The sequence below is a fragment of the Geotrypetes seraphini genome, chromosome 1 (assembly GCF_902459505.1).
Source record: "Geotrypetes seraphini chromosome 1, aGeoSer1.1, whole genome shotgun sequence".
Classification (NCBI taxonomy): domain Eukaryota; kingdom Metazoa; phylum Chordata; class Amphibia; order Gymnophiona; family Dermophiidae; genus Geotrypetes; species Geotrypetes seraphini.
The window spans coordinates 60,162,943-60,189,082 of NC_047084.1; the positions used below are offsets into that span (position 1 = coordinate 60,162,943).

At 44.6% G+C, this 26,140-nt stretch overlaps 1 protein-coding gene across 5 annotated transcripts in view; it reads left to right on the forward strand.

Moving 5' to 3' along the window:
- HMGCS1 (3-hydroxy-3-methylglutaryl-CoA synthase 1) overlaps window positions 1-26,140 on the forward strand; it is a 69,978-nt gene that overhangs the window by 29,859 nt on the left and 13,979 nt on the right. For 4 of the 5 annotated variants that reach the window (XM_033931866.1, XM_033931885.1, XM_033931875.1 and 1 more), the window contains exons 5-9: window positions 6,434-6,602; window positions 8,398-8,568; window positions 17,599-17,705; window positions 21,809-21,934; window positions 23,375-23,538. In XM_033931866.1, the coding sequence (XP_033787757.1) occupies window positions 6,434-6,602; window positions 8,398-8,568; window positions 17,599-17,705; window positions 21,809-21,934; window positions 23,375-23,538 (737 nt within the window). Of the gene's footprint in view, window positions 1-6,433; window positions 6,603-8,397; window positions 8,569-17,598; window positions 17,706-21,808; window positions 21,935-23,374; window positions 23,601-26,140 lie in introns of all 5 variants that reach the window. The other variant, XR_004538203.1, reaches the window with a different exon arrangement.

A 26,140-nucleotide genomic window follows, 5' to 3' on the forward strand; every position in this document is an offset into this window, starting at 1 on the left:
TAGCCAGCGTCCAAACATCTACCCACCTACCTCAACCTATAGGTGGCCGTCTCACTTTTTTCCTCAGCCGGTGGGAAGTTATCACTTCGGACCAATGGGTCCTCAACATCATCCGCCACGGCTACTCTCTCAACTTTCAGACCCTTCCTGCCCAAAGTCTGCAATGAACACTCCTCAGTCTTCCCTCCTTCTCCAGGAGGTTCAATCCCTCCTCCTTTTGAACGACATAGAGGAAGTTCCTCTAGATCAAAAGGGACAGGGATTCTACTCCCGTTACTTTCTAGTTCCCAAAAAAACAGGAGATCTCAGGCCAATTCTAGATCTTCGCGATCTCAACAAATGCTTAGTCAAAGAAAAATTCAAGATGCTTTCTTTAGCCACTCTTTACCCTCTTCTCAATCAAGACGACTGGCTATGCTCCCTCGATCTCAAAGAGGCATACACTCACATACCGGTCAATCTGACCTCCAGACAGTACCTCCGTTTCATGATCAATCACTGTCATTACTAATACAAGGTACTGCCCTTCGGCCTTGCCTCCTCTCCAAGAGTGTTCACCAAATGTCTGATTGTGGTGGCTGCCTTTCTACGCTCTCACCACCTTCAGGTCTTTCCTTACCTGGACGATTGGTTGATAAAGGCCAATTCATCTCAGACAGTACTCCTGGCCACCAACCAAACCATCCTGTTTCTCCAACTTCTGGGGTTCGAGACCAATCTACCCAAATCTCATCTCATCCCCACTCAGAGACTTCAATTCATTGGAGCGGTCTTGGACACAGTCCTCATGAGAGCGTTCCTGCCTTCCAACCGTCTTCAGACCCTTCAATGTCTATGTCAGCAGGTACTTCCTCAGCGTTCCATCTCTGCCAAGCAAATGATGATACTCTTGGGTCACATGGCCTCCACAGTTCATGTCACACCCTTCGCACGTCTTCACCTGCGCACTCCTCAATGGACCCTAGCTACCCAGTGGTCCCAAGCGACGGATCCTTGCTCACGACACATATCTGTGACATCATCTCTTCGTCAGTCTCTACAATGGTGGTTGATATCCTCAAATCTCTCCAGAGGTCTTCTGTTACATCTACCTCCTCATCAACTTGTCATCACCACCGACGCCTCCCCTTATGCCTGGGGAGCTCATTTGAACGAATTCCAAACTCAAGGACTTTGGACAGCCCAGGAAATTTCCTGGAACTCAGAGCAATGTTTTATGCCCTCAAGGCCTTCCAACATCTTCTCTTTCCCCAGGTCCTCCTGCTGTGCACAGACAATCAAGTTGCGATGTACTACATCAACAAGCAGGGTGGGACAGGCTCTCGCCTCTTGTGCCAGGAAGCCCAGAAGATTTGGGCTTGGGCCACAGATCAACTATTCCTGAAAGCTATCTACATTCAGGGAGAACAGAATTCTTTAGCGGACAAGCTCAGCAGAATTCTCCAGCCTCACGAGTGGACACTCGATCCTTTAACTCTACAGTCCATCTTCGCTCAATGGGGCACTCCTCAGATAGACCTCTTTGCAGCTCCTCACAATCACCAGCTGCCCCTATTCTGCTCCAGACTCTACTCTCCTCACCATCTGACAGCGGATGCATTTCTCCTCGATTGGTCCAATCTGTTCCTGTACGCTTTCCCTCCTCTGCCTCTCATGTTACGAACCTTGTTCAAGCTCAAGAGGGAAGGAGCCACCATGATTCTGATTGCTCCACGGTGGCCCAGGCAACATTGGTTCTCCCTTCTACTTCAACTCAGTGCCAGGGAGCCTTTTCTTCTTCCGCTGTTTCCTTCTCTGCTTACGCAACATCAGGAGACCCTTCTGCATCCCAACCTTCCATCTCTGCACCTGACAACTTGGTTTCTCTCGGGCTGACTTCTCATGATACTTCTTTGTCTCAGCCCGTTCGTTCCATTCTGGATGCCTCCAGGAAACCGGCCACTCTGCAATGTTACCATCAGAAGTGGACTCGGTTTTCTTCCTGGTGTCTTCTTCATCACCATGATCCCACTTCCCTTGCAGTAGAGACTTTGTTGGATTATCTACTTTATTTGTCTGACTCTGGACTCAAGTCTTCTTCCATCAGAGTCCACCTCAGTGCTATTGCTGCTTTTCATGAGCCAGTTCATGGAAAACTTCTCTCGGCTCATCCCTTGGTGTCCAGATTCATGCGGGGTCTTTTCAATGTAAAACCACCTCTCAGAGCCCCTCCTGTAATCTGGGATCTCAATGTGGTTCTTTCCGCCTTAATGAAGCCTCCATTTGAACCTTTGGCTACCACTCCTTTCAAGTTTCTTACTTGGAAGGTACTTTTCCTTATTGCTCTTACCTCTGCCAGGAGGGTCAGTGAGCTCCATGCACTAGTTGCTGATCCACCTTTTACAGTCTTTCATCATGACAAGGTGGTTCTGCGTACACATCCAAAGTTTCTCCCTAAGGTTGTCTCGGAATTCCATCTCAACTAATCCATTGTTCTGCCTGTCTTCTTTCCGAAACCTCACTCTCATTCTGGAGAACAGGCTCTTCATACTTTGGACTGTAAGCGGGCTCTAGCTTCTATTTAGAGCGTACTAAGCCTCACAGATCATCTCCCCAACTCTTTCTGTCCTTTGATCCGAATCAATTGGGAAGTCCTGTTTCTAAACGTACGTTGTCAAATTGGCTTGCAGCGTGCATTTCTTTTTGTTATGCTCAGTCTGGACTGGCACTGGAAGGTTCTGTCACGGCCCATAGAGTTCGAGCTATGGCAGCATCTGTAGCTTTCCTCCGTTCCACGCCTATTGAGGAAATCTCAAAGCTGCTACTTGGTCCTCAGTTCATACTTTTACATCTCATTATTGTCTGGATACGTTCTCCAGACGGGATGGACACTTCGGCCAATCTGTTTTGCAAAATTTGTTTTCCTAATGGCCAACCTTCCCTCCATCCCTCTTTGTTAGCTTTGAGGTCACCCATCAGTCAAGAATATGCTGCCTGCTTGTCCTGGGATAAAGCACAGTTACTTACCGTAACAGGTGTTATCCAGGGACAGCAGGCAGATATTCTTGCGTCCCACCCACCTCCCCGGGTTGGCTTCTTAGCTGGCTTATACTAACTGGAGGTCCGCGCGCCTCTGTCGGGCGGGAAGGCACTCGCGCGTGCGCGGTGCAGCCTGCTAGAACTTTCCAAGTTCTTAGAGTGCAATCACTCTAAAATTGCTCCGTCGGTGCCGTCACCCATCAGTCAAGAATATCTGCCTGCTGTCCCTGGATAACACCTGTTACGGTAAGTAACTGTGCTGAAGGAAATATTTATTTACAGGAAAATACAGGTCATTGAAGTTAACAGGTTAGGCGAGTACAATAAGAAGGAGTAGGTGGAGGTTCACGTGCATTGATGGGAGTTGAAGAAGTAAGAGGGTGTGTTAAGGGTTCTGTCCATGGAATAAGTGTGTTTTGAGTTTTTTCTGAAGTCAAGGTAGGTGGGGTAGGGTAGTGGGGGGAGGGGGCTTGGAATATCATAGCCTAGGGGGTAGGAGAGGGAGGTCTGTTTGAGAGATTGGGAGGGAGATCAGGAGGGAATGTAAAAATAGTCATACAGGTGCCAGCACCTGCAAAATCCCTGGCTCTTCCTCAGTGTCACCTTTGACATGCCCACTTTTTGGTTGGGTAGTCTGGATATACTCAGCAACACTCTCCAGTTAAGTGCCACTGAATATCGCCATGTAAGCAGCAGGAAGCAACTTTAAGCAGGTAGGAGAGGCTCCTGCCTGCTTAAATCACTTTGAAAATTGGCCAGCGTTTTTCTTCTGGCGATCTGTTCAGCTTAGCAGATGCGGTTAAGGTACAATTAATGTAAAAACCTACCACACTTCAATAGAAGTGCCTCTTAGTTTACTGTGTAAACATTTAATTTAATTTTGAGCAATTTTAGAAAACTAAAGATTAACTTTTTATGACAGTCAAGGCACAATTTTGTTCTATGTGATCAAATATTTTAGTTTATTTTGAAATTGGTACATTGATTTATACCATTAAAATCACTTAACATGTTAAGATTTAAGGCCACTCTCAAAGTTTGCTTTTTTTACTAAAGCATTTGAATCCATCTAGGATAACTAGCGCATGCATCCCTCTCACACTTACCTCTGATGCATAGGGAGAGGTATGACCAGTAGGAAAAAGGAGGTATTCATGCCTTTGTAAAAGGCTCTGGTGAGACCTCATTTAGAATATTATGTACAATTCTGGAGACCACATCTTCAGAAAGATATAAAACAGGATGGAGTCTGTCTAGAGGAAGGCTACTGAAATGGTTGGTGATCATCATAGGACATATGAGGACAGACTTAAAAATCTCCATATGTATACTTTGGAAAAAAAGCGGGAAAGGGGAGATATGATAGAGACGTTTAAATATCTATGTGGCATAAATACGCATGAGGCAATTCTTTCATTTTAAAGGAAGCTCCAGAATGAGAGGTCATAGGATATAAAGTTAAGAGGTGAAAGGCTTAGGAGTAATCTAAGGAAATACTTTTTTTTACAGAAAGGGTGGTAGATGCTTGGAATAGTTTCCCGGAAAAAGTTGTGGAGACAATGTGTAAGTGCAAGAAAGTGTGGGACAGCCATATGGGATCTCTTAGGGAAAGGAGAAAATAGTGGATGCTGTGAATGGGCAGACAGAATGGGCCATTTGGCATTTATCTGCCTTTATATTTCTGTTATCCTCCCCCACCTTTCATTTTTCCCTTGATTTTACATTTTAAATTACGATGCCATTCCTGGAATTTTTATTAAATCCCCATGTAACTTAAACTGTTTCTTTCCATCAATATTTATCCATTTTTACTTTAATTGGTTTATAAACCGCTTAGGTATTTTTATTTACAATTTATTAAATAAACCTGAACTGTGAACTTTGCAGCACTTAGGCCCAGATTCTCAAAACTTTAACGCCATTGCTAAACTGTTTTCCAGTGGCTTAGCCTGCACACATTTTAACGGTGGATTATCAAAACGGATTATTTCTGCCTTTAGCAAGGTTTCTAGCGTTCTCTGATGACATGCAAATGGGCTCTTCAGCACTGAAATGAGCCCTCCAGTGGATTCTTAAAAATTGCTGAGCCATTTTCTAAAAGCAGTGTTGGCTTTTGACAACAAAAATAAGCAACTGATCCATGCAGCAGTGTTGGTACAAACATGGCAATGTCAGAGACTGCTAGAAAAGCCATGTTGTGATGCAGCGGGAGAGATGCTGATTCTCTCCTGCCACAAAGAACCCTCCCCTGCAGTGGCGGCGACCTCCCCCCCTTGCAGCGGGAGATATGCCCACTCGTCTCCCGCTTCATAAAACACACCCCTTTCCTCCGAGGCCCCGCCCCCCGCCTTATCTCCATGTAGATCTCTGACCGGAGAGACGTGGATTCTCTCCACCCAGCTGGTCAGCTGCTTCAAAATGGGCCTTCCCCTCCCAATTGCATCCTGGGATGCACTGGGAAGGGGCCTAATGCCTCTCCTGTGGGGTGACCGAGCCAATCGGAGCCTTAGGCCCCTCCCTGGTGCATCCACTGATGCACCGGGGAGGGGAAGGCCCATTTTGAAGCTGTGGAACAGCTGGATGGAGGGAATCTGTGGCCCTCCAGACAGAGATCTACATGGAGGTAAAGGGGAGGGGGGATTTAGAAGTGGGGGGGGGGGTTGTTGGCTGCAGGAAAGTGGGCATCTCTCCCGCTTGCATTACGATGGGCATATGCAAATTTAGCAAGTCTTTGCTACTCTCCGCCAACCTCATTTACATGAGTGTTTTTGGGAGAACGACTCACTTTTTAAAATTCATTATCAGAACGGCTGCGTTAGCAGACCGTCACTTTTTAACACAGTTTTTTGAGAATCCTGGCCTTAATACTTGAACAGTCTGAGCTTTGACTACATCCTATAAATCAGAATCTTTATCTGTCATTATAGCCTTTCTTTACTAACTGTTAGCACATTATTTGCCAGAGTTTGTTTTATGTAATGGGATTTGCAAAGATAGCAGCGTTATTGTTCATGAAGTGTTAAATGAGATTCCAGTGTGTACTTGTCTTTGGTTGTGCATAATGTTACAGGGAAATACTTTTAAAACCAATTGGAGTAAAAAAAATTTCATTCAGAGTATAGTTAAGCTCTGGAACACGTTGCCAGAGGATGTAGTAAGAGTGAATAGCGTTTTAAGAAAGGTTTGTACAAGTTCCTGGAGGAAAAGTCCATAGTCTATTATTGAGAGACACGGGGGAAGCCACTGCTGCCCTGTATCAGTAGCATGGAATATTGCTACACCTTGGGTTTTGGCCTGGTACTAGTGACCTGGATTGGCCACCATGAGATCGGACTATTGGGCTTGATGGACCATTGGTCTGACCCAGTAAGGCTATTATGTTCTTATGTTTAACTTACCACAATTTGTTTTGCAGAGGGAAGTGATGGTCATTTTACGCTGAATGATTTTGACTTCATGATTTTTCATTCACCATACTGCAAACTTATACAGAAATCTTTGGCTCGCTTGCTGCTAAATGACTTCCTTAGTGACCCAAGTCCCAACACAGAGAGTGGGATATATGCCGGCCTTGAAGCTTTCAGGTTAGAGCAGATTTTCTCTTTAATTTGCTCAATTACTCCTCTTTGTTAAGTACAATGGGTTAAATAGCAATCTTACAATGTGAACACTTTTTTTGTAAAATCAGTCTGTCATTGGGTGAAGTGGTGTAAATCGAGCCCTCCTGATTTGCTTTGCATGTCAGCATGTCTCAAATAGTATCGTCACTTTACATTTTATAAAAGTAGTCCTTAACAGATTTGTAAGCTCCTGAGAAAGATAACATTTCCATGCAGTCTTAGCTAGGTAACATTCAACTGGTCATATAATGTTTACACTTATTTGATAGCTCTGCAGGGCAACCTCTGAAACAAGTCAAGTCATGGGGGTCAGTATTCAGAAATGTCTGGTTTGTCTCATCTACTCGGATCCTGCATCCAATCTACTTGTGTACTCTGTCATGTACCCCCCTCCCCCCAGGCTTTGTTCAGTCTCTTTCCCTTCACCTTCAGTTGCAGAAAAAACAATGGGCTCAGTGAACTTCTTCCCTAGTGTGACTCAGCTCTCTGCAAATCTGAGCTGCATGGTGCCGAAAGTTTAGGTTGGGCTTGTGGTCTTGAGTCTCAGACTTGAAACCGCAAGACCAATCCAAACTTATGTCACTGGTTGGCTCAGACTTACAGAGATCTGAGTCATGGCGGGGAAGCAGGAATCTTGCCATAGGCTCTAGTGCTGTGGGTGCTAGAGTATCCCCAATATTCTTTCTAGCCCTGCCTAGACATCGGAGCTGAAATTTTCCCAATGGAGAAAGCAGGAAGAAAGGCAGTGGCTATGTAGTTACTGCTCCCACTGTCTCCTGCAGTCAGTTGGTCAAATATTCCTTAACTAGTCAATATGCTGCAAAGGCAGCAGGACCTGTGGCTTAGGAGAGATCATTGGTCAGACATTCCTTAGCCAGCCAATAGGCTGCAGAGAAAAACAGGACAGAAGGTTGGTGTCTCCTAGGCTAGTGGTTTCCTTCCCCTGCAGCCTATTGGCTGGCTAAGAAATTTCTAACCAATGGAGTAATAGAGAACATAAGAGCTGCAGTGTAGGTTGGACAGGTTTTATGCCTTAGGTCTACCATAAAGAGGAGGAGAAGTGTTGAGGGAGGCTCTGGGAAAGGCATGAGGAAGCAAGGCGAGGCACAGAGCTAGAAGAGATGGGTTTTGAGAGGAAGACACATGGACTATGAAAGGGAAAAGAGAGCTGAAAAGGGGGCATGGCTATAATGCAAAGAGAAGGGTGAGAGAGAGACTGAAAGAGAAAAACAGATGAGGACAGGGAAAGGAACTGAGGTTCAAAGAGCAGGTGGCTGAGAAAACAGCTCTAAGAAGAGAGGATCAGGTTGGAAGGATGAAATTGGCAGGAGAGGTAAAACTAGGAAGAAGAAAATCAAGAACAAGCAAAGAAAAGATGGATTTTTAAAATTCTATTTTTGCCATGCTTAATTTGCTATTTAATTCCATTGTTATGATATTCAGCAACTCAGGATTTAAGAGTCTTTTAATCCTCCCCCTCCCCCCCCCGAGGAAAAAGGCTTAACTTAAGGCCCTAACACTTTCCTTTACAAAGCTGTGCTCGCATTTTTAGCGCCAGCTGTGGTGGTAACAGCTCGGATGCTCATAGGAATTCTATGAGCGTCAGAGCTGTTACCTCGGCATCCAGCGCTAAAAACACTAGCGCGGCTTTGTAAAGGAGGGGGTAAATGAGAGGTGGAGAAAAGGTGAACTGCATTGTGTGGCTCTGCAAAGGCATTTTATTTTCCATGGTGAGATTTTCTGTATTTTTTTGTTATAGGGATGTGAAACTGGAAGATACATACTTTGATAGAGATGTGGAGAAATCCTTTATGAAGGCAAGCACTGAACTTTTTAATCAGAAGACCAAAACTTCCTTGCTTGTTTCCAACCAGAATGGAAATATGTACACACCTTCTGTGTATGGCTGCCTGGCCTCCATTCTCGCACAGTAAGTATTTCAAATTAGCTTTAAGTAACACACTTATGAGACACAGAAAGAGAATATTTGTTTTCTGTAGCTCTGAGAAGGGCTGGTTTTAATTCCCTTTCTAGTGGTTGCTGTCCATGTCTTTCTCGTTTTTCATGTCTTGTTTCATTCTCTCACTACAGCTTTCTTTGATATACTGATCTTTTTTACTCTTCCTGCTCTTCTTTTTTTTTCTTTCTGCCTCTCTGCCAACTCAAATTTCACCCCCCCCCCTTTTTTTTTTCCTTTGTTCTTATCAACTACCTACCAACTTTTCCATCTCTCTGGAGGTGAGGAGTGGCCTAGTGTTAGAGCTGCTGCATCAACACCCTGAGCAAGTTGCTTAATCCTCCATTTGTTAAACACAGGAGTCTGTACGTTAGGGGATCAATCTGTGCTCATGAACTGTTTGCAGAAAGGTGTCACTCACATCTTTCAGTTCCTCTTCCTTCATCAATGGAGTATACTGCTCTCTTCTGAAAGCAAACTGAAGTTGTTCTGATCAGCTCTGTTTGGTGGTTATTTTCAGGTATTTTTCTTCTTTTCTGGGAGGCTTTGGTGCCAGAGGACCCCATTTTGGGGGCTGCTCTGCCTGAGAGAGGACACAGACTCCACAAGGGCAGGCTGCAGCTTGCAGGGCAACCCCCGGGTGTACGTGTTGTGCCAGCCTGCTTTGTGTTTCTGTGAGGCTCAGGGACCATTCTAGGAGCCAGCTCACCTTCTGATTTTATCAGAGACTTGAGCGCAGGCTGCTTTGAATATGTAAAAAGGCAGTATATAAGTTCCATCCCCTTTCCCTTTCTCATGTTCTAGCTTTCCCATTTCTCATCTCAGCCTTCCCAAGTCTCCTATTCCCTTCTGTCTTTCATCTACTGCTCATTACCACATTTCTACCACTGTATTCACTATCCTCATCTCTTTGCCACACTTCCTTCGGTCTCTCCCAAATAATTCCACAATTTCCAGTATATCCCTTCCCTACATTCTTGTAACCCAGCATCTCCTGTCCCTCTCCCCCTCATGGCCTGATGTCTCCCTTCCTTTTTCCTCCATCTTGCCTCCTTTCTCTCTTCCTCATGTTTCCTGCTGTTCTTCCCTCCTCGGGTTCAACATTAAAGGTCCATTTCAGTGATGCCAGTTGTATCAGATTATTGAACGAGTAATATTTAGAAAAGTTAGAGGAATTTGTAGAAAAAATAACTGGCTGGATAAGCATTGATATGTGTTTTGGAATGGGCATGGGAGTTGAGACTTGTTACTATCCATTCTGGATGTTCTTTGGAGAGGTTTGGATATAGGAAAAACTTATTGTATGATCTCTCTAGATGTATCTGCAGCCTTTCATACTATAGATTCCTTGAGTTTGTTGAAGAAATTGCATATGAGATGAATAGGAGGGGTAGTATTGAAATGGTTTAATTTACTGTTGACAAATTGCAAATTTGTGGTAAAAAGTGGTGGTTGAACCTCTGCAGTGATGTCACTAAATAAGGGAATGCCACAGGGATCAGTGCTATCTGCTTTGCTTCCTAAGGGCAAGTACTGGAAGAGTTAGATTTACATTAACGAATGTATGCAGATACGATTTTTTTTTCCAACTGAAACAGGGATTGAGTATGTGGTATCAAAATTGACAACTTATAGGAAAAGATAGGAAAATGGATGAATGAGAATATATTGATGTTAAATCTGTAGAAAACAGAAGTGATGTTTATAGGTGATGGCAATTATTGCAGCTGAAAGAGATAAAAGTGCAGGATGTGAAATTGGCAATCCTTCCCAGTATGAGATTGCTTGATGTTTATTTGCACAAGCATTTAACAATGCAAAAACATATTTTACATGTTAAGAGGGGCATTTATGCAGATGAGAATACTTTCCAGAGTTAAGCCGATGTTGTCTATATTAGACTTTCAAATTGTAATTCAAAGTCTTGTTGCAAAATTGGATTTTTGCAATGCATTATTTATGGGTATGACCAAATCTAAAATACATGCTTTACAAGTGGTCCAGAATATGGCTGCAAGAACTAGTCTATCTCGTTTACAACATATTTCTCCAGTGTTGAAATGGCTGCATTGGTTGCTTGTCATGTTTCGTATTGAATACAAATTTCTTGACAGTAATATATAAGAACATAAGAAATGCCATCACCGAATCAGACCCTTGGTCCATCAAGTCCGGTGACCCGCACACGCGGAGGCCTAACTAGGTGCTTCCTGACGAAGACCTAGGTGTTCCCAGATGAGATCTTATTTACCTGTATCCCTCAATGTGATTGCAAGGAGATGTGCATCCAACTTGCCCTTGAATCCCATAATGGAGGTCTCCATCACAACCTCCTCCGGGAGAGCGTTCCAAGTATCCACCACTCGTTGTGTGAAACAGAACTTCCTGACATTTGTCCTGGTCCTGTCTCCTTTCAGCTTCAGTCCATGACCTCTCGTCCGACTCGCATTTGACAATGTGAATAACGATGCTTCTTGCTGGATTTTGTCAAATCCTTTTAGTATTTTGAATGTCTCTATCATATCCCCACGTAGTCTTCTCTTCTCAAGGGTGAACAAGCTTAGTTTTCTTAGGCGTTCTTTGTAGCTCAAGTTTCCCATACCTTTTACTAACTTCGTGGCTCGCTTCTGCACCCTCTCCAGCAGGGTTATATCCTTCTTTAGGTAGGGAGACCAGTGTTGCCCTACATGGAGAAGCACCTTGGTATTTAATGCAAGCCTCAAAGAAGTATTTACCAACTCGTTCGTTGCACTCACAATCAACAATGAAGTTATTGCTTGAACATCCACATGTGGTACGCTATAAGAAAACATGGATGGCAGAGATCTGTGTGGCTGGGCCTTGTTTATGGAATATTTTGAGTGGCTCTTTGAGGCAGTGTAAAGGTTTTGAAGTCCTTCAAAAAATCTTTGAAAACATATTTATTTGTTAAAGCATTCTTCTAGATCAGTGTTCTTCAACCACAGGTCCGCAAAAATTTCCTGCCAGTCCGTGAAGGATTTGGGTCCCCTGTCATGTGTGACTGCGGTATTCTGTTAGCATGATATTTCTGTGTAGCATTCTGTAATAATTTGGCTTATTCAGTTTTCTTGATAGTAGAGGGGAAGGGGAGGGGAGACAGGTTGATCCTTGCCCTGTATTATTTGTATTTATAAAATGACAATTGTACAGAATATTGTTTCTTTTTATACTTTAATAAAATACGTTCAATATAAAATCATAACTATTTGAGGCTTTTACTGATGGGATCAGATGGTTTGTGGGACGGAGCAAAGATGGGGTTTTTTATTTCAGTCTTAGTAGTTTGCTGGTCTACAAAATAATTTTATTCCCACCAGTTCATAGGTGTAAAAAGGTTGAAGAACACTGTTCTAAATTATAAGATGTATCCCTTACTTGATGTGTTAGTCCTTTATTGATGTATTATGTTTTATTTCTTGTAAGATGTATTTTGTTTTGTCCTAGATTTGTCTATGTGAATATTGCAAGCCGCTTAGACTATAAGGGTGTACCGCTTAGACTATAAGGGTGTAGAAATTTTTTAAAATAACATTTCTCCTTCTCTTCCTCCCTCTCATCCCATGTTCCAACATAATTCTTGCTCATTCCAACTGTCCTTCTAGTAGTCCTGAACACTATGGTTATTCAACTGAACCTGCAAGTTGCTTGCAGAATATCGCTCATCTTTCAATTCCATCTCCTTCCCATAGGCTCATTCTTGCCCCCTTGATTTTTCTTCTGCAAGCAAGTTGCTCATATGTGTTTCTTCTGATCTGCTTGGGTGCTTTATTTTTGGGGGGGTTTCCTGTTTGAGGCTCAATATCCAGATGTTTCCTCTTGCTGGGATCTCTGCCTTGGAGAGACGCAGACTCACACAGCAGAAGTCTGCTGCTAGCAGGATCTGCCCTCGGGAACACCTGTCTAACCAGCCTACTGTAACATTTTTGGAGCTTGGGGGCCAGCCCCCTGAGTAGCTGATGATCAGGAGCTTGAACGCAGGCTGTTAGTTCCTTCTCGGCTCGGCTGGGAGCCGGGATTAAAAACGGGCCGACTGTGTGTTCCTCTCCTTGTCATGGCAAGAAAATTCTGAGTGTTGAGGCGGTCTGACTGGCAGCCCAAAGACCCAAGTTTGTAGAGTGAACCTGTGAAGCAGAGGTGTTCTCCATTTGTTCCAGTTGCACTTCTGAGCTGAGGCAGGCAGCCACCACATGGCACAGTGAGTAAGGCTATGGGGAAAATGGGGGGGGGGGGGGGGGGGGTTTCTGATGCCAAAGTCCTTTCCTTGTACTTTTGAGCTTCAGGGGATCCCCCGGGCTGTTCCTGGCATGAATTTGCTGGTGATGGCCATCTTGGACTTTAAAGATCCTTTTTTTTTTTTTTTTTTTTTAAAGCCTCCATCTGACTTGAAACTCTTTAGTTCTTGCTTAAAATTGATAGGGATGGATCCCTCATTCCTTTCTACCCCTTTATCATGCCAGGTTTGTGCTGGATGGTTGGCCAAAGAGCGCCTGTGTGCCACAGGGCATGCGGAGGAAGGGTGGGAGCCTTGGGCATGGCCTCCCTTTGAGTTCTCCAGGCTGGGGATCTGCAGGAGGCTCGATCCCAAGCAAAGAGGCCTTTGGCCAGAGCCCTCCGAAAGAGATTTGGCGAAGCACAGATGTGCGAGCACCATGTAACCCAAGAGGACCTTCAGGGAGTCCCTGTCAGGATCATCAAGACCCTGTTCAAGGCTTCACAAATTTTGTGAGCCTGATGTGGAATGCTTATTTAACTGCCAGGGTCCCCCAGCATCTGCTGAATACGCGACAGTAGTGGCAGCACTGGGGATTAGTCCTCGGACCATGCAACGTGCAAAGACACAGAACTGCTCCAGGATGTCCAGTCTGACGTGGACTGGGAGGTTGGAAAGTCTGATTTCTATGCCCTTATTGTTCCAGGATGCAGGTTCTCTGCATGAGACCAGCAGACAAGAATCGGTGGTGGCCTTGGACCAGAGGGAGGATCCCAAGGTGCGGTGGTTGTTCTAAGCAATTGGCACTCCCCATCATAACAAATTTCCTGCATAAATTGCAGCTGGAATTTCTGCCAGCCTCCATGTACCAGCAACCACGTTCTTTCCCTTGCATCCTGATATCACGAAGCTAGTCACCACTGGGAGTCTTCAGAGAGGTCCCTTCAAGTGGCCAAGACTATGGCCAAGCTGTGAATTTTCAATAGATGTTCAGCTGAAGGTGGATTCACTGATAGCACAGGTCACCAAGAGGACTACCTTGCCCAGCAAAGATGTGACGTCAGAGGATGGGCGGGACCGCGGCAGAGGAAACAGTTCCGAAACTGTTTGCAGACATCGCTAACGCTGCGATCTTCTGTGCAGGCTACTCTTCAAAGGTAAATGGGTGCGGGGAAGCCGGATGCCAGGGGGGGGAGGAACTGGACAGCAGCACTTCGCGACTGATCCTTGCCCTCTAAAGCAGGTGCAGCAGCGGCCGGCCTAGAAGAGCAGCGCTGTCACTCCTATTTGAGGGGGGAGGGTCAGCCGAATCGGGAAGCCGATTTTTTGTTTTTTAAATCGATTCGAATCGATTGACCCAAAGTGAATCTGTGAACCGATTCGAATTGTGAAGCACTAGTGAGGGTGCTCACTGATGGTTCTCATGGCCTTGATCAGTCAGCATAGATGTTTTGTGGGTCTTCAATTGCAGAATACTTGCTAATAGCTAATATTTCCCAGTTGTTCTAGAGTGCTCGCTCTCAGAGGTTTTTTATTTCCTCATTTTATTCCTAAAATTATCCCAATTGCACAACCCACAACAGATACCACCTCCCTTTTCTCTTTTCACTGTTTTGACTTTTGCTGCTACAGCTTCATCTTGGCCTTAAGTTTGTCCCACAGCATTTCCTAGGGGTTTGTTTTTTTTTTTTTAATGTTTTGTCACAGGCACTTGCTGAGGGGAGAACAGTTTTTGGCTCTCAAGGCCAGAGTTTCTTATATTGTATTCAGTCTAGTATTTGTGTTTATTGGTACTTCATTTTACTATTTTAAGGTTATTCTGAATGGAACACTAATATTATGCTAGTGCTCTCTAGTGCAGTGGTGTTCGCCAATATTTTAGTGAGGGTCATTTTTGGGCCCAAAAAGGCTGAAGGAGAGCAGATAAATATTTTCCTACTTGGTTCCATGACACCAATAATGCTTCTTGACCTTCATTCCTGCCAGAGCACCTGGCTTTGGTCACACATGCAGAACACAGGTAAACCCTACGCAAATACAGGACCACAAACTAAAAGTCCTAATATACACAAACAAACTACCCTAAGATGCCAGACACTACATACAGTACAACACCAAAGAACTAGAAACAAATGCATTTCTTCCTGAGCAGTGCAAAATATAGACAGCAGATATACATTTTCAAAACTGACACACAATCGCCACTAAATTGAAAATTTTTCCTTACTTCTTTTGGTGATTTTATTTTTCTAATCCTTTCCCAGTCTGTGGTTGTACTTCCTTCTGTCTTTGCTCTTAATTCTGTGTCCAGGGCCTTTGGCTGCCCCGAAGGCTTTCCCTAAGCTACAGCTTCCCGCCTAGTTGGGTACAGGAGCCTGTAGCGGAGGGATAGTGTCTGGGGCCACTGATGGCAGCATGTTTACATCACTCACGTTGCCCATAGCCTGGAGAGTGCAGCCCAATGTTCTCTCTAAGGTCTGAACTCGTGAGCAAAAACATTTTTTTGCAAGCAAAGGACTGAGTTCACGTGAGCAAAAATTTTCTGTTATACTTACCTGATGGTATTATACACACTGTGCATTACTACTACAACAATTTATTATTTCTATAGTGCTACCAGGCGCACGCAGCACTTTACAATGTACATGCAAGAGATAGTCCCTGCTCAGAAGAGCTTACAATCCTAATTATGAAATTACATTACAAATTAAGAATAAAAATATAAATTTAAAAAATGGAAAATAAGGTGGTTTGTTTGGTTTGGTTTTTTTTTGAAAGGACTTAAAAACATTTTTCAGTTAGCTCTGAGGCCAGTACCATCTTCCCCAGGTCAAGACAGTAAGTTGTTCTGACCTGAGAAAGGAGATTCTTAGTCTCTGACAGTTGGTCAGAAATGCATTAAACTTAGTCCAATGAAAGATATCCTCTTTTTTTTATTTATTATTTATTTATCAAGTTTTCACATTTTATAAATCAAGTATCCACTTGTACAGAAAGTTGAAGAAAAGCAGGAAAATAATACTCAAAATTAGAATACATAATAATCAAATAAAATAAATGTTTAGCTTAAATTCAGCTCAAGTCCTCAAATTAGATCCAAGAAGGATTAGGCGAACATATTAACAAATATTAATTCAAATATATAGGAAAACAAGATCCCTTTAGCTGAGAAAGGATATCATTTATTCAATTGCACTTCACTTTAATTTCCCTTCATCCAGTCGAGTTCCTGCCAGAAAGGCTGTCAACTGGAATGGCTCAAAGAATATATATTTTTTCATATGGTATTGTATTACACATTTACAAGGGTGCCGTAGAAAAAAAGTCCCTCCAAGAGATGTAACCCCTGGCTTCATCAAAAGATATCGAAAGATATCCTCTTAATTCTATTTTCTATTTATTAACCTTTATAAATACGGGTACCACACTACTTTATCCTGAATTAAAATTCTTTTTTTCTGCCTTGGATTTCTGGCTATTTATTTATTTCTCTGATTTCTGCTTTCCTCCATCTTAAGTCTCTTGGCAGGATTTGCACTCCACCTTTTCCTTTTGGCTTTCTCCAATTTATTTTTCTACCACTTCTTACTGTCTAGTCTTAAAGTTCCCTCTTTTTTTATGATTTGCCAGCTTTCTATCTCTTTCCCTCACCTTGGCTCTCCTATTTTACTTCACTTTATTCCCAGTCTTTCACTAACTCTGCCATCTTTCTCTCCCGCTTCTATATATGCCCTTTTTCCCCCTTCCATCATTATCTTCCTCCTTTCTCTCTCCCCTCTTCATCCATCCAGCATTAGCCCCCTTACATCACAGCATCTACACATTATCCCCCTTTCCATCCAGTGTCTCCACATTCTCTTCTCCTTCCATACAGTCTGCCCCCTCTCCCCCCCTTTCACTTCCCCCTTTCCATCCAGTGTCTCCACATTCTCTTCTCCTTCCATACAGTCTGCCCCCTATCCCCCCCTTTCACTTCCCCCTTCATCTCACTCCTGTCTCTCCCCTCTTCTATCCATGCTTCTGTCTCTCTCCTATATAGCTTACTCTTCCATTCCCTTTCATCAATATTTCCCTTTGTATCTCTCCCCTTCCATACAATTGTCCCCCCTCTCCCCCTCACCTTCCATCCACCATTTCCTTTCACTTCCCCTGTTCCACCATCATCTTCTTCCTCTCTGTACCCCACCCACTAACATCTACCCTCTCTCTCTCCACTGTTCTATCTAGAATCTGTCTTCCCACTTCTATACAGAATCTGCCCCCTTTCTCTCAACCCCAAACCATTTCCACCAGTACCTGTCCCCTTCTCTTCCACCCACCCCACATTCCCGAAGCAGCAGCAAACTGAAACAGACTGGCAGCCAGCTCTGTCCCAGAGAAGTGATGGAGTGGGCAGGCCAGCAGCTGTGAATATGTATGGGAAGGTCCCTCGTCTAGTCTTTCAGTTTGCTGTTGCTGTTTCAGGAAAGCAGCAGCAGCAGCAGTGCCACAAGATGAGAGTGGTACAAGAGGGAGAAGGTGCTGTTCCCGACTCCACCGGCTGCGAAGTGGGACTGAATGGCTGTATGGCCATGCAGCTTAAAAGGAACATTGGAGGGTAGGATCTGGTAAAGGCTATGCGGGCTGCCCAAGAGGTCTCTGAGGGCCACCATTGACTCATGGGCCTTGATTGAAGACCACTGCAGTAGCATGTATTTTAAAGAATCAGTGTTTTACATTGATCCCTGTTTTTCTGATTCATCATTTCTGAAGATGAATTTTTTGCTCTTCAGGTATTCTCCTGAGCAGTTGGCAGGGCAGAAGATTGGCGTGTTTTCCTATGGATCTGGTTTTGCAGCTTCACTATACTCACTTAGAGTAACACAGGATGCTACACCTGGTGAGTTAATAAATGTGGTTAGAACACAGTACATATGTTTCCAACTGCAAGGAAATGCCACTAATATATTGTGTGTGAATATGTATGATTCACCAGCTGCCTACTGCATTCTTTATCTGCTTTCTCCCTCTGGGAAGCACCTCCCACTTCAAGGTTCACGTTTATTCAAAATTTGATATACTGCACTAGAGCAATAGCTTTCAGAGCAGTTTACATAAAATATAAAAATAGCCTTAGATGAAGGTGACGGGATAGAGAAGATCAGAGAATAATTGAGATGGAAAGAGAGAAAAAAATAGGAATTCCATTCGTAATAGGAAAGTAGAGAAAAGTATTGATAAGACATTAATGGTCCCTTTTATCAAGCTGCGCTAGAGATTTTTAGTGTGGGCCTGTGCGGTAACTGCTCCGTTGCTTATAGAATTCCTATGAGCATTGGGACACTTACTTCGCCAGCCCACGCTAAAAGCATCTAGCGCAGCATGATAATAAGGGGGGAGGGGGTATGGTACTAGTGTCAATATACTGGGAAGCCAACCACACACTGCAGCTGAGACTGCGCCACCGTAGAGGAGATTTATAAGAGAAATTTGTGGGAATTAAACATGAAAGGTATCTCTATAAATAGTAAGGTTTCTAGGGCGGTTCAAAAGTCTGAGGGAAGAGCAAGCTATTCAGCAGAGACAGAACGAGGCTACTTGAGTTGCAAGCAACATCAAGAGAGAAGTTGAAGTTTTTAAACTAGGAGGAAGGGGAAAGCCGACAGTCGACCGAGAGAGAGAGTCGATGGTTTGGGAGCTGGTATACCCGGAGGATACCGTGTAGAGAATGAACGGGGAGCGATCCCCGCAGCGAACCGCTGCGTGGCTGCGGTTTGGCTGCGGGTTATGGTGACCTCATTAGCAAATCGCCGCAGACGCGGGGACAAATCCTTTCACCGCCCGCAAAAACGGTGAATAGATTTGTCCCCGCAGGCCAATGTCCCCCCTTCTAGGAACCGCTATTTACCTGTGTTTCACCTGCACGTTGCCGCATTGACTCCGCCCCCCAATATACTGGCTCCTCATTTGTCAGATCAACCCTTCCTGCCAATAGAACCCGCCCCCCCCCCCCGACGATCGCCGGCAGGAAGGTGCTCAGCCCTTCATGCCGACAGAACCAGCCCTCCCCAACGATCGCGGCAGGAGGGTACCCATCCCCTCCTGCCTACCCCAACCCCCCCCCCCCAACGGCCCTCCCGACGATCGCAGCAGGAGGATATCCAACCCCTCCTGCCAGCTCCCCAACAGCCCCCCTATGATCACTGGTAGGAGGGTGCCCAACCCCTCCTGCCGGCTCCCCAACGGCCCCCTATATCGCCAATAGGAGGGTGCCCAACCCCTCCTGCCGGACCCTCCCCCAACAAACCCCGCCATCCCGAAACACCACCCTTAGTCTTACTTTCCAAGTTGGACCGGACAGCTCCTCGCTCGTCTGGCCAGCAGGCCTGCCTCCGTCCAAATGAGGCGGGCCCGCCCCTCCCCTCCCCTGCCTAACCCACAGGATCCTAGGGCCTGATTGGCCCAAGCACCTAAGGCCCCTCCTATAGCGGGAGTAGCTTTAGGTGCCTAGACCAATCAGGCCCTAGGATCCTGTGGGTTGGGCAGGGTAGGGGCGGGCCCGCCTCATTTGGACGGAGGCAAGCCTGCTGGCCATACGTGTGAGGAGCCGTCTGGTCCAACTTGGAAAGTAAGACTAAGGGGGTTCCGGGGTGGGAGGGTTCGTTGGGGGGGGGTCCAGCAGGAGGGGTTGGGTACCCTCCTGCCGGCGATCTTAGGGGAGGCCATTGGGAGGACCGGCAGGAGGGGTTGGGTACCCTTCTGCTGCGATTGTCGGGAGGGCCGTTGGGGGGGGTCTACAGGAGGGGTTGGGTGCCCTCCTGCCGTGATCGCTGGGGGGAGGGGAGACTTGCAGCCGTAGCTAAAGAAAAGTATTTAAAATCGTACCCGTTTGAGGCTTTTATATATGCAGCGGTGACGGTGACGGGGCGGTGAATGGGGTTGCAGTGGCGGTGACGGGGCGGTGAATGGGGTGGCAGTGGCGGTGACGGGGCGGTGAAGGGAATGGCGGTGACGGGGCGGTGCAGAGGATGGTGAGACGGGGACGGGGCGGTGACGGTGACCAATTTTTTCACCGTGTCATTCTCTAATACCGTGCAGAAAGATAGAGGGGAAGACTTACTGGATCACAGGCAAGACAGATTGAAAGGGACACAAGAAGGAAGGAAATGCAAGAAAGGAACAGGCCGCAAACTCAAGTGTATGCACACAAACGCAAGGAGCCTAAGGAATAAGATGGGTGAATTAGAAGCTATGGCACAAAAAGATAACGTGGACATCATTGGCATCACGGAAACATGGTGGACTGAGGAAAACGTCTGGGACACTGTGCTACCGGGATACAAACTATACCGCAGAGACAGAGTGGCTCAAAAAGGTGGGGGCGTTGCCATATATGTCAAAGAGGGAATTGAATCTACTGGAGAGAACACGCTACAACAGATGGATAAGTTAGAGTCTCTTTGGGTCAAAATTCCGGGAACAAATGGACTGGAAATGAAGATCGGCATCTACTACCGACCCCCAGGGCAGTCTGAAGAAATTGATGGAGAAATGACGGACGAGATTAAATGCAACTGCAAGGGAGGCAACGCAGTTATCATATGTGATACTTCAACAATCCAGGGATAGACTGGAATCTAGAGGCAGAACAATCACTGTGCCATACCTCTGCCTAATTTTTGAGACTGCTTTTGCCAAAATGAGCACAGTATATGGTTTTACATTCTAAACCTGTGCTCAAGAGCTGCTGAGCACATCTCCTTTAATGCAAACTTTTTGGTGAGAGGATTTGAATGCAGGCCTGTGCTTGAACAGCCATATGGTGGCCACACCAGAACTGTGATGCCACCCTGGGCATCTAGTCTGTCTGGCAGGGTGGTTCTGGCAGCCATGGCCTGAAAAGGATCCACTTGCTTCCCATGAACTTCCCTAATTTTGGTGGGCTAGTGTCCTCACTCCTCCCCCCAGATATCTTGACATACAAAAATGGTGACAGCGGTGTAATCTCCACTTGCTACCTTGAGGCTTAACATCGGATAAGGTTCCTGGTGCCTCAGATTGAGTCCTAAAAGGGGTTGGGTATGGGGGTTGCTAGCCTTCTATTGTCATGAAGTTCTGGGAGAGCAGGGGCTTTTGATATAGACTAGTTTGGGCTTTTTTTGTGTTCCTACAGCCAGAAATGCAATTAAAATATTTTGCAACATTTAGCTATGGAGAATTTGTGTTCCTACAGCCAGAAATGCAATTTAAATATTTTGCAATATTTAGCTATGGGGAATGCAGATGAATCAGGAGCTCATTGGCATACTAATGTCAAACATTACAAATAGGGGTAGTAATTTGCAAACAGCTTTGTACATCAGGCCTTTAAATGTGCTACGTAGGTTTTGATTTGTAAGGCAGTTCTTGTAATTAATAGTTTCTTGGATGGCCATTCTTTTCTTCCAGCCCTAAAAGTGACACAGCATCTGGATCTGGGAATAATAGGAATACCAAGTTTTTGTGATTGGTAGTTCAGTATTCCTTAGACTAATCTAACCTACATGGTTTTCTGGTTAGTTTTATATCATAAGTTTGAGATGGCAAACCTTATGGAATGTATGCACTGTGACAAAGAGAGTCATTCTGTAATCCTTCTTTGTTTAAGGCTCAATCTGGAGATTAGATGAAACTGTCTTGAAGGATAGAACAAAAATTCCAGAATCCTTCACTGCTACTTCTTTCCTTTAGCTTGGTTCGCTTATAATGAAAATTTGAATATTGTTCCTATAGTGGCCCAAAGGATATTTATGTATGGCTTTCTTTTAAAGAGCTGAAATATGTAATTAAAAGCCTTATCTTGCTCCATATTCAAAGGTCATGTTTTGTTGCAGTCATTTGTGAAGAGGTGGTGGTTCTTCCAATTCGTATGAATAGCATAGACAAAAATGTATTTAGTGTCGTTGACCTCCATTTATATTATTTAATAATCCTTTTATTTATTTCTCAATAACTTTTTTGCAGGTTCTTCCTTAGATAAGCTGGTGGTTAGCCTGTCTGACCTCAAAGTACGCCTTGACTCGAGGCAATGTGTTGCACCAAAGGTCTTTGCTGAAAATATGAAGCTTAGAGAAGAGACACATCATTTAGGTATCAACTATCTTGCAGTTAAACATACAGGTTGAGTTTAACACACACGACTCTTGAACGCCCGGGCACACACAAGGCAAATCAGTTGCATGCTGAATTTCATTTCTGTGGTAATCCTAGTGAAGAGATCTAAAAGCATGATTTATTTTGGCTACCTTCATATTCTTTTCCTCAGTGCATTGATAAGGAAGAGTGTACAGGAAGACACGGCCTTGCACATGATTTTAACAAAACATGGGACCCCAGACAGCAAATTTTAAGCCTTACCTGCATAGAAATTTTATGTTGGCATTATTTAGAGAATTTGCTTAAGTGGGGTGGAACTCATTTTTAACTTGGTGCCAACAGCAGAGAGCAGCTTTTAAATAGATCATGAGAGAAAGCAGTTACTCGGAAGCTGATCTTTGCAAAGTACTTCAGATCACTCAGCAGTCTTAAGTGTAAGTAAATTTAAGCTAAGACTGGTCTGTCTTGTAGCATTTATAAAGGATGGGAGATAAACAAGTGGAGGAAGAATCAGAGCATAGTACCCAGAATTCTTTCCAACCTTGCTACATATGTATGTATGGTTGTAGTCGGTAAGTTCAAGTACTTTTGTAAATGACTTAGAGCAGGCTTGTCCACCCCATGGGCCCAGAACTCTGCCCGCCAACCCCATTTTCTTGGCCTGTAAAATCTCCCTCTAGTCCTGTGATGGGATCCCTATTTCCCTGCCACGCTGGTCTAACTGGGAGCTTGAGCTGCACGATACTGGAAGTTGAGGCTGTTCCCGTGGTGTCGAGTCTCATGAGATTTGATACTGCAAGATTAACTTTAATGCAGTACAGCTCAGCCTTGTGGTTAAATCAGTCGTGGCAGAAAAGCTGGGATCTTGTTGGAGAATTTCACACTGGCAGAGAACCTGAGAAATTCATCTTCTAGCACCAGGGAGGCAAGGATTCATTGAAGGCAGCAATTTACAAGACAGGTGAGGAGAAAGACAGGGTGTAGGCCAGGGGGTTACATATAAGAAAGACTGTGTGGAGGATGGAGGGGCATGGGGAGAGAAAATGGCAAAGAAGCAAATGGGGAGACAGAGGTATGCAAAATTTATGTACTGCTTGTAGGCAAAAAAAAAAAAGCAGAGGATGGAGGGGAGGGGTCATAGAGTAGAATAAGTAGCTCCCTGCCCAGGTATGTAACAGTCTAAATTGGTACCTGGATTAATGGAGGACAGAGCAACTTACCCTAGGTTACAGAGTATTGATGGGAGAACCCTAACTTTCTTGGTTCTGTTCACTCTACACATGTGCTTTCTTTTTTGTTGTATGCTAGCCTAGATGTGGGAAGGGACAGACAGGATGAAGGTGACTAGTACTAAATAACCTGTTTCTTTTTTTTTCTTTATTGGCCTACATCCTTATGTTCTTTTGTATTTCTTTATTTTGTTTGGTTCTGCAGCTAATTATATTCCTCAAGGTTCAGTGGAGGATCTCTTTACTGGCACCTGGTACCTGGTGCGGGTGGATGAGAAGCATAGGCGGCAGTATGCTCGTCATTGCCTGCTGGAGGACAGACCTTTGGAAGCCAGCATAGATGCTGTCCATTCAAACGCCATTAATGAAGTAATAAAATAGAAATCTTTACTGATCAGTTAAAGCATGCCTTCTCCAAAGCATGATCATAGGTAGGCTGTTAAGGTTGAACTTACTTCATTCTTAACAATGATAAAACCTGAATTTTTAGTAGTGTTTTTAAATAAGAGGTATACATCTAAAAGGAGTTGGTGATAAGTGACCTTAACAGATCACCTTCTCCTATTCATAAGATGAATCTGAAGAGGAAAGGTTTTTTGGTTTGTTTGTTTTTCTTAATTTTGTATGGCATTTCAATTATGGAATTACCATTTGGACTTCTACAAAGAAGTTGGCATAACAAAATTAATATATCAAATTGGCCTTATATATGTAATTGCCAAATATACAGTAGAGAGGAGGGGGTAGCCTAACGGTTAGAGCAGTGGATTGAGAACCAGGGTTCAAATCCCACTTAATTAATCTTCTAGCACCAGGGAGGCAAGGATTCATTGAAGGCAGCAATTTACAAGACAGGTGAGGAGAAAGACAGGGTGTAGGCCCAGTTAAACTTTGACACCTTGGGCAAGTCATCTCGCTCTCCGTTGCCTCAGATGCAGCTTAGATTGTAAGCCGTCTTAGGTAGGGAAAAGCTCAGATTTGAGAAAGGTAAGTAATAAATCTAAAAATCCAAATAATTGTAATGTCTTGGGAAATTTGACTGTTCCCAAATAAATTCTTATACTGTATCATTTTGACACGTTAATGCGGTTTGGTGCAGTCTGGCCTACCTTAGTCCCTAGGATTCTCAATGGACAGTCACAGCTTGCCTTCCTTCCCTATATTTCTGGTGCACCGCCACCAGAAATTATATCAGAGGACGTGGTTGGAATGTTTGAGGAGGTTCAGCCATTTGCCATCACTGCCTCTGCCATCCTCACTGCTGCCGGAAAGTGTCATTGCTGCCACTTCCTCCCTCAAAGCTGGTCACAGTGAGCTGGAGAGTTGTCACTGCTGCCCCTTCCCCCCCCTTTGAGAGCTGCCATTATTGCCGCTCACCATGGTCCCCTTATTCTAACCTTTTATAGCCTGCCAGCAGTGTTAGTAATTAAAGCAGAGCACTGCCGGCAGGCTAACCAGCTTAGTCTCTTGCGGTCTCTTCAGTCCCTGCTACACTGGAACAGCTGATGTAACTTCATTTTCCATTGTAGCAGGGACTGAAGAGACCTTGAAAGGCTGTGGAGCCAGCTAGCCTGCCGGCAGTGCTCTGTTTTAATTGCTAATACTGCTGGCAGGTTATGAAAGTAGGGAGGGAAAGAGAGTAAGGTGATGCGACCACGCCACAAACGGGAGGGAGGAGAGAAAGATGACCTGACCACGGGGACAGGGAAGGGAGAGAGAGTGTAGGATCACAGGAAGACTTGCTGCGCAAAAGGTTCAGATGGGGAGGATAGAGTGATGTTTGAGAAGGTCAGATTTCTGGAAATATGGATTGAAAAAAAACAAACGAGGGAATTAGTGATAGAGGAGGGAAGGAGAAAAATAAGAACATAAGAATTGCCATACTGGGACAGACCGAAGGTCCATCAAGCCCAGGAGCCCGTTTCCAACAGTGGCCAATCCAGGTCCCAAGTGCCTAGATAGATTTCAAGTAATTATGGTGATCACAGAGTGGTGGGGAAAGGGAAGAAAGGGTACCCATGGAAGGGGGAGGGTGATGATGTCCATGAATGAATGGCAGGAAAGAGAAAAGAAGAGATGGAAACCAGACAGATTTGAAAAGGAGGAAGGCAAATGGAAGAAAAGTTGATCATGAAAGATGGATTAGAGTAGGAAGTAAAGAGGAGAAAAAAGAATGAATAGAGCAGAGGGAAGCAAAACAGAGATGTGGAACGATATGATTAGAAAAATAAAATCACCAGACAATAAAAGTAAGAAATTTATTTTTAGTTTAGTAAGGGGATTTGATATACCACCTTTCTATGGGAAAATTGAATTGAAATGTATCAATTTGGAGATTATCCCAGGACAAGCAGGCAGCATATTCTTGATTGATGGGTGACGGCACCGACGGAGCCCCGGTACGGACAATTTTAGAGTAATTGCACTCTAAGAACTTGGAAAGTTCTAGTAGGCTGCACCGCGCACGCGCCTTCCCGCCCGACAAAGGCGTGCGGTCCCCAGTTTCTTAGTTTCCGTGGAGCTAAGAAGACGCGTCTCTTTCAATGGCTGTTGAAAGAATTTTTCGGTATCGCCTTCCCGCTCGCGTAAACCTTTGAGGAAATATTTCCTTCATTTTCTTTCTTCTTTTCTTTATTTAAAAAAAAAAAAACCCCAAAAAACCTTGTTTTTTCATTTCTTTCAGTTTCGCCCCGGCGGGGCCTGTTGCCACCATCGAAGCCTTGGCCTTCGATTTGGCAGAAGCCGTTTTCACGTTCATGCCCCCCCAACCCGGGTTTAAGAAGTGCCAGCGGTGTGCGAGGCCCATTTCTCTTACCGACCTGCACAACTGGTGCTTACAGTGCCTGGGTCCTGACCATCGGGCCTCCACCTGCACCCTCTGTGCCACTTTAAAAAAGAGAACTTTAAAAAACCGTCAGATCCAACAACGGTTATTATTTGGTGCCGATATGTCTGATCCTGCGGCACCGAC